The sequence below is a fragment of the Condylura cristata genome, unplaced genomic scaffold (genome assembly GCF_000260355.1).
Source record: "Condylura cristata isolate star-nosed mole 26May11 unplaced genomic scaffold, ConCri1.0 scaffold00011, whole genome shotgun sequence".
Lineage (NCBI taxonomy): Eukaryota > Metazoa > Chordata > Mammalia > Eulipotyphla > Talpidae > Condylura > Condylura cristata.
The window spans coordinates 16,818,475-16,831,955 of record NW_004567112.1 but is presented as its reverse complement, the minus strand read 5'-3'; the positions used below and the strand labels follow the sequence as shown (position 1 = coordinate 16,831,955).

The following is a 13,481-nucleotide window of genomic DNA, read 5'->3' as shown; positions in this document are numbered from 1 at the left end:
GCGCGCGCGGCGGCGGCGCGGTCTGCTCTGCAGCTCCGCGAGAGCGGGAGGGGGGCGCCGACTGGGAGGGGAGGGCGAGGCTGGGGGCGGGGACGGCGCAAAATGGAGGCGCCTGACCGAAAGGGGGCTCCCTGTGGCGCGCCGCCGCGGGGGTGGGACCTGGGGGGCCCGACGAGCGGGTGGATGGCTCTGAGGACTCTGGGAAACCCTAGCCTTGGGGTTGTAAATGTGGGGAGACCCTGGAGGGTTTGGAGCTCCTTCTTTTCTCCACAGGGCTGGCGGTAGGAGGGGGCGGGGGGGGGGCGGTGGAAGGAGAGATGGAGCCGCCTCCCCGCGGCCCCTTTTTTCACCGCGCGGGGAGGGGCCTAGAGGCAAGAGATGGTGGCACTGGACCCAGGCAGCGGTTGAGTGAGGCTGGCCTCGCTCTGCCGTCTCACTGACCCCCAATACCTCAAATGCCAGTCTATATACCCTAATCCACGTAAACACACCCCAGTTTAGATTACACCCCAACTAACCGCATGCACCAATTCACATTCAACCCCAACTCACAAATACAAAGTCAGAGCCACACCTCAAAATTTACAATCTTTAACTTACACACACCCCTACTCACACACGTACAAATCAGACAGCCCATTCTGAGTTGTAAAACTCAACTCGGACACATACTTTAAGCCCAAAGCATAGCCCAAATCAACCCCCTTGATTCACGGACACTCGGAAAATCACATCTGTACAACCCAGCTCACTGACACCTCCCACCCGCAATGGACACTCCCCCTCAGATAAACTCCCACATCCAGACGCCCAGCACCGCCCAAGCTTAGCAAGCACACTCACACGCACAGTCTCAGTACAGGTCTCCCTGGGCAAAACACCACCGGTCAGGCAGAGGATTGGCCCCAAGTCCAGGCTGCTCCCACCCCGACCTGCCCCGGGGCGGCTAACCTCCCTGAGGGCTGGCGCGGGGGCGCGACCACCCACCCGCGAGGGACCAGAGCGCAGTGCTGAGTCCCAGCTCGGCGCTAATTTCCTGCGAGACCTCGGGGCAGCCTTTGTCCCTCTCGTGCAGGGGTGCCAGGAGGGTCTTTGCGGCCGGACACCGTGGGGCGGGGAGGGGGGAGCGGCGGGCCTGTGCGTCCCCGTACCCACCCCACACCGGCGCCCCCGCCCATGCTCCCTAAGCACTCGAGGAGGGGCAAACGCAGGGTCCTGAGCCGCCAGATCACGTGTTTTCTAGAGCCTTCTCGTCTCCCCCGCTGCGCGCCGCCGAGGCTGCGGGCCAGTGCGCATGTTCCCGGAGAGCCGGCCCTGCGAGGGGGCCGAGGGGAGGGGAGGGGAGGGGGACCCCAGGGGAGGGGGGGCCCTGGCTGAGTCACGCTAGTCCCGACTCCCGACTGCCTGGGCTGGGAGCCCGTAAGCCCCAACCTCAAGCCCCTCGGACCTGACGCAGCTGACCACTACATCGCCTCTCCCTCCCCTTCTCAGCCAATATTCTGCCCCGCCCCCCACCTTGAGCAGCTCTCTGGGAAAGTCGCCGCCTTCATTGAGGCCCTCCAGGTTCCCGATGAAGTCTCCGCAGGTCATGCGCTTCCCGATGTTCTGTGAGAGAGCACAGAGGTCTGTGACTTGGGGGCGCTTATGGCCTCCCAGCCCTTTAGGTCTCTGGGCCAACTGCCAGAGGCTGGGCTGCCTCGAGCCCTCCCTCCCGCGCGCCGAACCCCACTCACATGACCGTGGAGATCTGTGTTGAGGAGCATGAGGGCGCAGGTCAGCGTGTGCGCGCCGTCTAGAAGAGGGTTAACATTCAGCCTCAGCCCCCTTCCAGGGACCGTTCCTACAGGCTCTTCCCCCCCTTCCAGGTCACGCCCTATCCCCTTTCAGGCCTACAATTCGGCCTACAATTACTTTTGTAGTCTTGAACCCCACTTGCAAATTACCCTCAAACTTTTTTTTTTCCTGCAGAACCCGCAGCAGGGACCCTTTCATTGTCTCAGGTCACCCTTCCTCACTGCCTAAGGTGCTGGGCACTGCACACCTCTGACTATGCACTAAATAAGCAATTGGGCCCCACGCAGGCATGCAGATCAATAGAGCCAGACAACCCACACTGAAGCCAAGCACTGTCCTGCACGTGTGTTGAGCAACGGTGTGCAAACACACCTGTCCCCTGCCTCATCTCACACACACCATACCCTGGCAACAGGCCTGCCGTGTGCACAGCTCACATCCATGTGGCCATGTCAGCTCTGCACATGTATGTGTTCACATGCCTTTAAGCCTGTGCGTTTGCTCCTGAACGCAGACCCCTGCTCTGTACTCACAAAGGGCCCCTCTGCCTTAATGATCACCAAGGACAGCCCTGCCTAGCCTCCTCACCCTCTGAGGACAGGGCTCCAGGATTGCACTGGAAGTATCTCTGGGAGAAGTGGGCCAGCACGCGCTCCCGTTCTTGTGTCTCACCCATTAAGGCCAGCTCCTTCAAAAACACCCTGGGGAGGGGGAGAAAAGAAAACTGTCAAGCCCTAACCCAAGTTTCCCTTTCCAGGCAGCCCTGGCTCTTGGCTATGCCCAGCCAGTTTGGGAAGGGTAGCATCAGGGCAGCTTAGGGGAGGCACAGGGCTCAGAGGAGGCACAGGGGGGACTTGCACGCAGGCTTGGAGAGCCCTAAAGGGCTCACCACCCACCTGAGAGCTTGGTCCAGAGTCATGCCAGTGAAGACAAAGAACTTGAGATACTCGCCAGCCACAAGTTTGCTGAAGTCATTGCTGTGGGCAGGGCAGAGAGACAGGTGGAGTCTGAGGGGAATGTGTCAAGAGAGCAGTTGGGGGTTACCTAGAGATATGGGGGCATAAGGCAGAGGGGTGTGGAGGAGCTCCCCTGAAGGATGTATTCCTCCTCGCCCCCTCAGTCCCAGCCTGGTGACTTTACTTCTTGCCCAGATGCCGAGCCACATCAGCCTTCCTGAAGCCATCTAGTCGGTACAGCCTCTTAGCCAGGCGCTGCGCGGCCTCCAGGTCTGCCTTCTGCCCACTGGGCAAGGTGTCTGTGCTCCCCAGGGCCAACCGCTCTGTGCTGTCCAGCTCTGAATCTGAGTCAGACACCAGCTGGCTCAGCGGTGGTTCACTGCCAGGGTAGAACAGCAGCTCAGAGGTAAGGTAAGGTAAGGTAGGCCCTCAAGGGCCCTCGAGGTCCCCTCTGCCTCCAGGCCCAGAGGACAGAGGAGGACTGAGAGGGACATGGAGAAGGCATTTTTCTTTTCCCTCTGTCAGCCTACTCCATCGCTCTCTGTGAAGTCCTGCCCCAAATCTAACCTACATTCATCTTGCTGCTATGGAGTTCTGGCAGTCTTCCTAAAGCCCCCAAGTTTTCTCTTAGAAAAAGATTCCTCTTGCGCAGTGGGTGGGCTAGGACACAGAACTGCAAGCTGGGTGCAGCCGCTACAGTGTAAGTTTGATCTGGCCGCAGCCCCTGGAGGTGATCTACATGGCAGAGCAGATCTCTCCTGTCCTCTCCTTTCTCGCCCGCTGCTCCCCTCAGCAGTGTACTTCTTCGATCTGCCTGTTCTGCGCCCCACTCTGTCTCTGGTGAATCCTCTCACCGCCCCTGCACCTCTGGCCTGTACCCCAGCTCTGTATGCATAAATAAATAAATCTTTAAAAAAAGAAAAGAAAAAGATCCTCCTTCCCCACATGGTCCCTACTCAACAGTATAGTCCTTTGTGTCTGAGAATATGGGCAGTGGCTGGATACACAGGCTGCCAAGGAGGAACAGTGAAGGGTCACATAAAAATTTGAGGGTAGCAGGGACACCTTCCCACCTTCCTGTCTTTCCTCCTCCCACCTATCAGGGAGCGAAACCTCTGCGTTGGTCCCTCTCTTCCACTCACAAAGAAGCAGGCTCTAGAGCAGAGGGGACTGGGGGTCAAAGTGCACCCCATCTCCCCCTGTCTCCTCCTCCCCTTCTTTTCCCACCCCAGCTGCTCTACTCACAAAGCCACCTGTCACCCCAGAGACAGAGGCCGGAAACTCCTGGTTGCTAGGCAACGCTGTCTCCCTGGCCACCCCCTCCTGTTGCCATGGCTTCCATGACTGAGAGGGTAGCTGGCAGAGGGGAGAGCAGAAAGGTTAGGCTGGTGAAAGGACTTCCTGGAGAAGGGTGAGAGTCTCCTGAGTGGAGGGGGAAGACATGACCTGAGAGAGGCAGTGGGAGTGTCTTGTGGCTGCATCTTTGAGAGAAGCCTCCGGGTTGGGTGGGGTAAGTTCACAAGAATTCTAAATAGGTAGAGACTTCATTTAGGAAGGGAAAGGCCCTCATGGAGAGAAAGGAGGGTGATCTCTGCGGACCTTCATTACTGAATCATGGTTTCTCAAGTCACTGGCCCTGAAACCCAGGGGACCGACTGTGAGGGTTCCCTCTCATAGCCCATGGAAGTAGTCCTCCAAATGGGCGGGGATGTAGTCATCTGTATCCCTTACCACCCCTCCTCAGGGATCAGGCATGTAAACTACATACAGCTTTGCTCTGTCCTTTGGAGCAGCTGTTCCTGGGGCCCTGGAAGCCTCAAGTCCGAGGAAACAAAGGAGTCACTTACCTGCCCAATGGTGCTGCCCCCAGCCCAAAGCTGTCCTCGGAGTGGCAGGGACTAGGGGGCTCCCTCCCTGGGCCCGGCTTGGCTCCAGCCTCTGCCTCCTCTTCTTCCCCTCTCTGTGTCCAGGGACCATCAGCAGCAGAACTAGTACCAGAGTCTGGTTCAAGAGGGGCAAGTGGGGCAGGAACAGGTGGGTCAGGCCGGGGGGCAGGGGGCTGGGGAGGCAGGTCAAAGGTGAAAAAGGGGCTCTGGGTTGGGCCAGGTGAGGCCAGAGCCTCCAGGGAGGCCAGGCTGGTGTAGGAGGTGCCTTTTGCCCGATGTGACTCCAAGATGGCTTCAAACAGACAACTGAAAGAGTCAGGCCCCTCAGCTGAAGGGCTGGTCCCAGGTAGGAAGGGCACCGGAGACTTAAGAGGCCCAGAGTGAGGCATCTGGGGGCCCGGCCTGCAGGGGCAGAGAAATCACTGATAAGAGGTGCAGAGTCTTGGGTAGTATTTCACTAACCTTTCACACTAAGGGGGATTATCAAACCTCCTTCATAGGCCTCAGCCTCCTTAAAATGCTAGGGGGTCCCACAACAGGGTACCAAGTTGTCAGGGCCCAGGAGCACTCCAGCTCTATCTGTCCCCAGCACCCAGTCCCTCCTTCTTTCCCTCCCTGCTAATCTCCCTCTCTCCTTCTTCTCCCTGATCCTCTCCCCTCCTGCCATCCTATTTCTATTTTTGGCAACATCTTAGGAGAACAAGATGAGGCTCCTAGCTGTGACGGGGTGTGAGACGGAGAGGAAAGCTCCCACCCTCCCCACTCTGCTGCCAGGATCCAGGATCTCAATGAACGCTCCCCCCTCCCCAGGCTTGATTCTGACCTCTGGCCCATCATACTATCCCCTGTTCTTTACCATTTTCTTCTATCCTGGCTGCCCCCTACCCTTTTGGGTTCTTGGTGAGGCCACTACCTGCCCAGTATTCTACCATGCCTCAGGATTCTGTCCAGAGCTTCCTGTTACCACCATCAGTTTAGAACAGACCCTCCCAGCCTCATTCTCATCTCTATTCTGGTCTTTTTGATCTCAGCTCTGTGTCTCGGCCAGAGGAGGAGCAAGCCATTTTCCTCTCTCATTCCGCCACTCACCGGGCCCCATCTGAGGCCTCAAACACCTCGTCGTCCACATCTTCTCCACCTGCCTCATCGTCATCCTCGTCACCACTGCCCAGGCTGGGATGAGAGCCAAAGCATGGGCTGGGACGTGGGGCGAGTGGGCGGGCGGTGCCAGGAGGGCCCTCAGAGCTGGGCTGGCTCTCGATGGCAGAGTCGGCCTCTTCCCGCTCAGCCAGCACCTCATCAATGTTGGTCTCACGGTAGCACCTCAGGGGCACTGTGTCCAGGTCTGTCTCCGAGTACTTGGCTGCTCGCCCCACAGCCACCCCAGAGCCCTGCCCTGAGCCCACACCTGTTGGAGATGGGGAGGCCTGCTCTGGGGTCTTAGCACCTGCAATATATATAGGTATCCCAATCAGGAGTTTACCCAGGTCAGCTCTCTGTCCTAATTCTCTTCTAGGAAGGAACGCTCCCCTAACACTTTAAGTCAGGAAGTGTTTCTACTGTCTAGTCATCGTTTCTCCTGCTACGAGCTCGGCTTGTTCTTGCTGCCACTCAAGCTCATTTCCAATCAATTTCTTTTCAAACAGATTTGAGAGGCCTGAGGGTTATCCTGTCACATCCTTCCTCCTCTGCCCCACTCCCTTGAAGTGTCCAGATCAGTCACCACTCCCCAAAATCCCTGCCACAAGATAAATGGAAAGGGTACGTCCTGGGGAGGCATTAGCCAACCCAGAAGCCAGGAAAAGGCTGGGGATGGTATAAAGGAAGGGTCCCTGCCGAGTTTCAGTGCTGTGGAGAAGGCCCTGCCCTCTTCCCCTTCCTCAGCCCCGGCCTTACCTGAGCTGGGGGGGTCCAAGGTACCATAGAAGAATTCCCATTTGGCTCGAGCAATTCTCTGGGCATGAGAGGAGACTTCCCGGGGGGAGGACCAGGTGTCCCCCTAAGCCAAGGAGGGAGACATAGACACAGGCACCCAGAGATAAAGCCAGATATAAAAGATACAAGAACATGAAATAGAAGCACAGAAAGAAAAACACTCAGGGACAGAGATGTTTGTGCAGAAACAAAGGGACAAACACAGAAGTCGAGAAGAAGACAGATTTATGACAGATTGAAAGATTCAGAGCAAAGAGCCCACAGGTCTAAGGTGCCAAATCTTGCCTCTTTGCTGGGGCTCTGGGTTCCAGGGAGCCCAAGGAAGGTCACATACCTGGTTCCGGAGTCCAGTATCAGCAGGTCCTCGGAATAGTGTGGCCAGGTGCTCAGAGGGTGCCCCCAGCCCATTGGGGAGAGAAGAGTAAAGGCCATCTGCCCCGGACTGAGGTTGGGCTGGGGGCCCATGTAAAAGGCCCTGGCTGCCAGGCAGAGCTGAACCTCCTCCGGCTGGGAGTGGATCTGAAGTAGATGCCTCCAGTCGCAACTTTCGATTGGAGCCAGGCCCAAGGGCTGGTGTGGGCCTGGGAGGAGAGACCCCACCCAGGTCCCAGCTCCGACTCAAGCCTCCCGGAGCAGGTAGCCCATTCAGTGGCCTCACACTGGACTTCTCCACAAAGCGGAATATGACCACAGAGCTCCGGGCCCCTGGTGGAGGCTGCCCAGTGGGTGAAGAGGGCGCCCAGGGCGAGGGAACAACACGGGGTGAGGGGGGTCCACGCAGGGGAGTACAGGGTGCTGTCACACGTCCCAGTTCCCGGCCTCTGGCGCCTGGACCTGCCACCCTCCGTAGCAAGGAGCCTGTACTGCCATACATGCTGGCAGGGGGGCTCTGGGGCACTGGGCCTTCGGGGAGCCAGCGGCGTGGGCATCGTGGCGGGGAGATGGCACAGTCGCCTTCTGAGCAGAAGCGCATGGCACTCTGGGCCATGCTGGAGCCGGGGGGTCAGGCTGGGGGGGCAGGGATGGCGAGGCAAGGCGGGGAGTGAGGGGGCAACATGCTCTTCAGACAGGCCTGCAAGAGAGGAAGGGGAGCAGGGGTGAACTGCCAGGGACTTAGATGGGCAGGAGAGCAGAAACAGGGAGAAGAAATCTGGCTGAGCACCAGGGGCCTGGCCCACCATGGAAGTGTGGGATCACTGATTCCACCCCTGGGGGTGATCAGGTCTTCTGCTTGGGCAACTTCCATAAAGGTATAAGGAGAAAAGAGCTGTCTCCTCAGTGGGCTCCTGGCTCCTCTCCTTCTCCCTGAGGGGCCCTAAATATCACCCTGGGAGGAGAGGGGGAGCTATTTCAAAAGTAGAGTAAGCTCAAAGTCCCTGTAACATTTTGAAATTACTTCCGGTAGGAGTAGGGAAAGGCCTATCTTTCACCCCTCTGGACCAGGAATGTCAGCCAGCCATCACCACCGTAAAGCCCCTCCACACACATTCCCTCTATGGAGGCCCCTCACTCAGAGAGAGAGAGAGAGAGAGAAAGAGGGTTAGGACTCCAGGAAGGAAAAGGAGGAAGGGGAGGCCTGAGGAGATTGCCAGAGGCCATATAGGGAACATGAGGGGCTGAGAGGCATAGGGTGGAGGCGAGGAGAAAGGCCTAAACAGAGGCCCCAACCCCAATACATACATGCAAAATGGGAAAGGGATATTATTATTCTCCACATGGGTATACATACTTCATGTATGTACACATACATAAGAACAAATTTGCCGTACCCACTGAAACATGTTCATAGCAACACCCTCTAGCATACAGAGACACAGGCATACACACACACAGTCTCAAAGACACACCCTCATACACACTCTTACGGTCATAACAAATATTCATGTAATGGAAAGGCACATGCTTGTTTTACACACACATAGACATCAAGCAAGAACACACAAAGAAATACCCAAATATATATACTGGTTCTCATTCTCCAGGGCGCACAGGAGACACAGACATATCAGACATAGAGACCTACTGGTCACAATCACGTAAATACAGATGAACATGCACAAATACTTAGGCAGGGACACACACCCTCTCCCTGCCCCCACCGGTCTCCCATATCTGGAGGGGAAGGTTGCATCACACCTCTCTCCCACCCTCCTTCCAAGGAGTATAATAGATCTTGTCTAGTCCAGAAGGGGCCACAAAGGGGTAATGGGGCCTCTGGTGGCAATGAAGGGTAAGGGCACAGGTCGGGAGCAGCAACCCTGCCAGGCAGGTTCCTGAAGCTCAGTGGGTTGCCCAGCGCACAGCCCAGACTGGAGCCGCCTCAGTACTCACCGCTGCTCGCCTGGAGCTGGGGCCGAGGAGAGGCTGGGAGAGGCTGGGCCCAGTGCAGCTGTGAAGGTAGCGCGGCTCCCGCTTGCTCCCGCTTGCTCCAGGCCCGCCCGCTTCTCAGTCCCTCCTCCTCACCCCTACGCGCCGCTCGAGCAGAGCTAATCCCCCCCCCACCCACCCCACCCTACCCAGCCCCGCCCCGCCCTCTCCCCGGGCCCTGAGCCCCAGAAGCAGTCCCCACCAATACACGCAAGGTCTCCGCTGGGCTCTCCCGCCAACCTGAGACCCGCCCCTGAGGGGGAGGACGTTCGGGAACCTCAGCGCATCAGTTGCCCCACCCCAATCTTGTCCATATCCCTCTCCTCTACCGGCCCCAGAGCCACAACGCAGGACCCAGCTGCACACGCGTGTCCCCCTCCAGACTCTCCGCGTGTCCCTAGGAGGTTGCCACATGACCTGTTACATGCCACACTCGCTCCCGCCCCCACAAGCACGCGGCCGTGCCAACCAACATGATATGGGTGTAGACTGGACCCGCCCCCTAAATTCAGGAGACCATTAAGTTATGGACGAGAGATCTAGGGAAAACCGGCTCAAACCTTCCGGAATTCTGAGGCTCAGACCCAGAAGACCCAGAAGATCCAATCTTGACCACCCACCCGGATGCAGCAGGAGGGATGTTAGTCAGACTTTAGAAAGAACTTCCTTGCCAACTGAGTTTGATGTCCATTCTATAAGGGGATAAGAGGTCAGATGAGATAATGACAGAACTGGAAGAAATAAGAACCAGGCAACCCTGTGCCCTTGGTCAAGGTAGCAGGGGGCCCAGTTATTTAAAGAAAGCGCCGCTAGAGTTACTATGGCAACCTTTCCCATAGGAAAGGCCAGGAAAGGCAGGTGGTGACCTCCGAAGGAAGAAGTGGTCTGTTTGGGATGTCCGGGTGCGCGAGGACGTGTCAGGAGGGGGTGCGCGGGGCTCACCGCGGGGAGGGGCGGCGCGGACTCCGCGTGGTGCTGAAGGGGACAGCGCCAGATTTGTCGCACTGCGCAGGCGCAGAGGAGCAAACAAAGCGGGGAGGGATAAGAGGCGCGCCGCCGGAGGCGGTGCGCGCAGGCGAGGCTTTATTTTATCAGAGGTGCGTTGTCCCAGCTACCCCTTCCCCAATCCGACTGAGGAATAGGGACTAAATCCCTCACCCAGGTCAATCCCTTTCTGGTCCTCGCTGCTGGCTTCACCCTTCTCACAATATTGGGGGTGGCGGTGGGGAGGAAAATGGGGAATGGATTCTGGGAAACTCAGGATGCTTGAGTTCTTGATCTTCGATTCGCTTGTGAACGGCGCGCTTCCTCTCCAGGGCCTCAGTTTCATCTTTAAAGTGGAGTGACAGCATACACCTGCCCACTTGCCCACCTGCACACCTGCCCATAGAAGAATTCCCATTTAGCTCGAGCATTGGCCCGAAGATCTGATGAGAAAATGTGGAACAAGTGGCCAATTGTAAAGTGACCAGTGAATCGGTGGCATGAAAGTAGAACGTAACCATGCTGGAAGTCGAGAGGGCAGCTCTCAGCGACTGCAGTAACTCTCTGCGTCCTTCACACCCTCCCCCACCAGTGGATGGGAAAAGTACTGCTCCAGGGACTTCCCAGAGCTGACTTGGAACTAGGACCTCGGGATGCGGTGAGAGGACAGCCCAGAACTATGCCCAGAGTTCTGGAGTGTCACTGCCTCAGGATGGGCTAAACCCCATATACAACAACTAAACCCCCAGGCCAATCAAAAGTACCAATCTTGGTACTTCTAAGTACTCACTCTAAGGATTCTAGACCTGCTGGGAAAGGAAAGGAAAGGAACCTGGCTGGAAAAATAGTTCTCCTTAGCAACCCCTATGTCGCTCTCTCCCAGGTATAAACCTGCCCTGAATCATTCAGGAGTGGAAGGGGCTCTGTATTTGCTCTGTACTTTACAATGAACCATGAGGTTTGTGGATGTTTGCCTGACGAAGAAACATTCTAGCCTTGCCCATTCATTCATTCACCCATTCAGTATTTATTAGCCACCGACTAAGTGCCAGACAGTAAGATCCTGAGTAGTTTCTCTCCATTTTTCAAAGCCGCTAAACGTGAGCCGAAAGCACAGTATGTCCAGAACCAAGAAATTCTGGTCCCGCCCTTTCTGCTTTTGGTCTAGTCTGCTCCTCCCATCATAGCTTCACTCAGAGGCGACCACTCGCTGGAGAAAAAAGAAAGCCGTAGTCATCGCATTCTCAAGCACAGTAGCCAAGAAGGCGTGATCTAATGGTACACCACCGGTCTGTTCTGCTTCAGTCTTGGGATCCATCCGGAACACTTTCAGATAGGCTCCTCAGTAAGACGGCACTCGATTGAACCTGCCTGTCTCCACAATCCAAGTAGGCGGGTTAGCTGCGGCGGCTGCAAGGCCACAGCGAGTCCTTCCTGCGCACGCGCAGTAGACAGCCGATGGAGCCACCGATGGAGCCGTCCGGAGGGGAGCAAGAGCTGAGAGCCGTCAGGTACCGAGTACCGGAGGGACCGAGAAAAGGAAGAAGAACCTGAGGGAGGGGAGCTGAACCTGGATAGGGTCTGGGGGCCACTCTTGGAAGCCGGGATACAGGAGCATAACGGATACGAACTCGCAGGTAACAGCGGCCCAGGGACGCCGTCGCAACCGTCCCTTTACCCGCAGGCTCCTGGACCTGCCCTGGGAAGACGTTCTACTCCCACACGTCCTGAGTCGGGTCCCGCTGCGCCAGTTGCTCCAGCTGCAACGCGTCAGCCGGGCCTTCCGGGCGCTAGTGCAGCTGCACCTGGCCGGGCTGCGCCGCTTCGACGCGGCTCAGGTGAGCAGGGATGAAGGGGAACGCGAACCCGCCCCAGTCTGCGTACTGCCCCCGCCCCTTCTTCAGCCCGCCCCCTCAGTCTGTCTACCCTTCCGGACTCCCCCTTGGGCCTCCAGGAATGCCGGGAAAGCGTTCCATCCAGTGGGAAGACCTCCCCAAAACGGGTACCAGTGTGAACTCCGAGGGCTGATGGGGGCGTGGGGGGTGGGGTGTCTCCTGGGAGGGCCGGTGGCAGGTCCCAAGGGTGGGCTGCTGCACGGAAAGAACTCAGGGGCGGAGAGGTAGAGCCCGCCGTGTTTCCGGGGCAAGCGGAGGTGCATCCCCGCCCGCAGGTGGGTCCGCAGATCCCGCGGGCTGCACTGGCCTGGCTGCTGCGGGACGCCGAAGGGCTGCAGGAGCTGGCGCTAGCGCCGTGTCACGAATGGCTGGCGGACGAGGATCTGGTGCCGGTGCTAGCGCGGAATCCGCAGCTGCGGAGTGTGGCGCTGGCCGGCTGCGGGCAACTGAGTCGCCGCGCGCTGGGGGCGCTGGCCGAGGGCTGCCCCCGCCTGCAGCGCCTGTCGCTCGCGCACTGTGACTGGGTAGACGGGTTGGCGCTGCGCGGCCTCGCAGACCGCTGCCCAGCCCTTGAAGAGCTGGACCTCACCGCCTGCCGTCAGCTCAAGGATGAGGCCATCGTGTACCTGGCGCAGAGGCGCGGCAAAGGCCTCCGTAGCCTCTCGCTAGCAGTCAACGCCAATGTGGGGGACGCCGCGGTCCAGGAGCTGGCTCGGAAGTGTCCGAAACTCCAGCACCTCGACCTAACCGGCTGCCTCCGCGTGGGAAGCGACGGCGTCAGGTGCCTGGGCCAGGGGTCTGTGGTTTGAGAGGAGGGCAGTCATTCATTTAGCCTCTGCGAGTGGGAGGTGTCTTAGTCAGAAGGCAAAACTGGGGTTTTTGAACCTTCCGACTGCCATGGCACCCCTCCCCATTCTGAACAGGAAAAGCCTCTAGATTGCTAAACAGAAATTACACAGTTCAAAAACTTTCTTGAACCAGTATTTACACATTGGGAGAGACGCCACATCCCAAATCAGATTTCTGGCTTTTCTTCAACATGGGGAAAACTTTGCAATCTTGGGTGGTGAAGAGCAGATTCCCTCTTTAAGACAGGAAGTTTCCGTCTACTGCAGGCATTGTTTAAGACCGAGGCCAGGTTGCTTCCCTCGGGAATGGAGGGAGAAAGATGCCTGACTTGGAGGAAAAAGGGCTTTGCTGGCCCCCTCACCCGGGGTCGTAGTGGCATCCTTCTCGCCCTAACCTCACCCGGTTCCTTCCCCCCCTCCCCACTTGCCCTCCTCCCACCCCAGGACTTTGGCCGAGTACTGCCCCACGCTGCGCTCCCTCCGGGTGCGGCACTGCCACCATGTGGCGGAGCCCAGCCTGAGCCGCTTGCGGAAGAGGGGTGTGGACATCGACGTGGAGCCACCGCTGCACCAGGCCCTGGTGCTGTTGCAGGACATGGTGGGCTTCGCACCTTTTGTCAACCTGCAGGTCTGACCGACCCTCCAGTGGGGCACAGCTGGACTGTGGGGACCCCTATAGCGAGGGCAAAGCCCGGCCCCACCCTGGAGCTTCAAATAAAGAGCTTTTTACCCCCTCTTGCCTGGCGCTTCTGCCCTTTTGGAGATAGGGGATACAAGGTTGGGAGAGGTCAGACAGACATAGTACCCCCAGCACTC

At 58.0% G+C, this 13,481-nt stretch overlaps 2 protein-coding genes across 3 annotated transcripts in view; one reads left to right on the top strand and one right to left on the bottom strand.

Moving 5' to 3' along the window:
- The window catches only part of PSD (pleckstrin and Sec7 domain containing), a 14,991-nt gene extending 5,972 nt beyond the window's left edge, over positions 1 to 9,019 (bottom strand). Inside the window, exons 1-10 of one of the 2 annotated variants that reach the window (XM_004680489.2) lie at positions 8,903 to 9,019; positions 6,906 to 7,643; positions 6,533 to 6,635; positions 5,726 to 6,083; positions 4,598 to 5,038; positions 2,935 to 3,129; positions 2,691 to 2,771; positions 2,383 to 2,495; positions 1,734 to 1,792; positions 1,516 to 1,605 (exon numbers count right to left, since the gene is read on the bottom strand). In XM_004680489.2, coding sequence (XP_004680546.1) covers positions 1,516 to 1,605; positions 1,734 to 1,792; positions 2,383 to 2,495; positions 2,691 to 2,771; positions 2,935 to 3,129; positions 4,598 to 5,038; positions 5,726 to 6,083; positions 6,533 to 6,635; positions 6,906 to 7,559 — 2,094 coding nt within the window. In that variant the 5' untranslated portion in view covers positions 7,560 to 7,643; positions 8,903 to 9,019. Of the gene's footprint in view, positions 1 to 1,515; positions 1,606 to 1,733; positions 1,793 to 2,382; positions 2,496 to 2,690; positions 2,772 to 2,934; positions 3,130 to 4,597; positions 5,039 to 5,725; positions 6,084 to 6,532; positions 6,636 to 6,905; positions 8,092 to 8,902 lie in introns of those variants that run through there. The other variant, XM_012723798.1, reaches the window with a different exon arrangement.
- Positions 9,020 to 10,925: 1,906 nt separating this feature from the next.
- FBXL15 (F-box and leucine-rich repeat protein 15) lies at positions 10,926 to 13,393 on the top strand. The gene is made up of 4 exons (XM_004680488.2): positions 10,926 to 11,433; positions 11,607 to 11,760; positions 12,093 to 12,598; positions 13,110 to 13,393. Exons 1-4 carry the CDS (start codon positions 11,381 to 11,383, stop codon positions 13,297 to 13,299), a joined length of 903 nt encoding a protein of 300 aa, XP_004680545.1. The 5' UTR covers positions 10,926 to 11,380; the 3' UTR covers positions 13,300 to 13,393.
- The last annotated feature ends 88 nt before the right edge of the window (positions 13,394 to 13,481 follow it).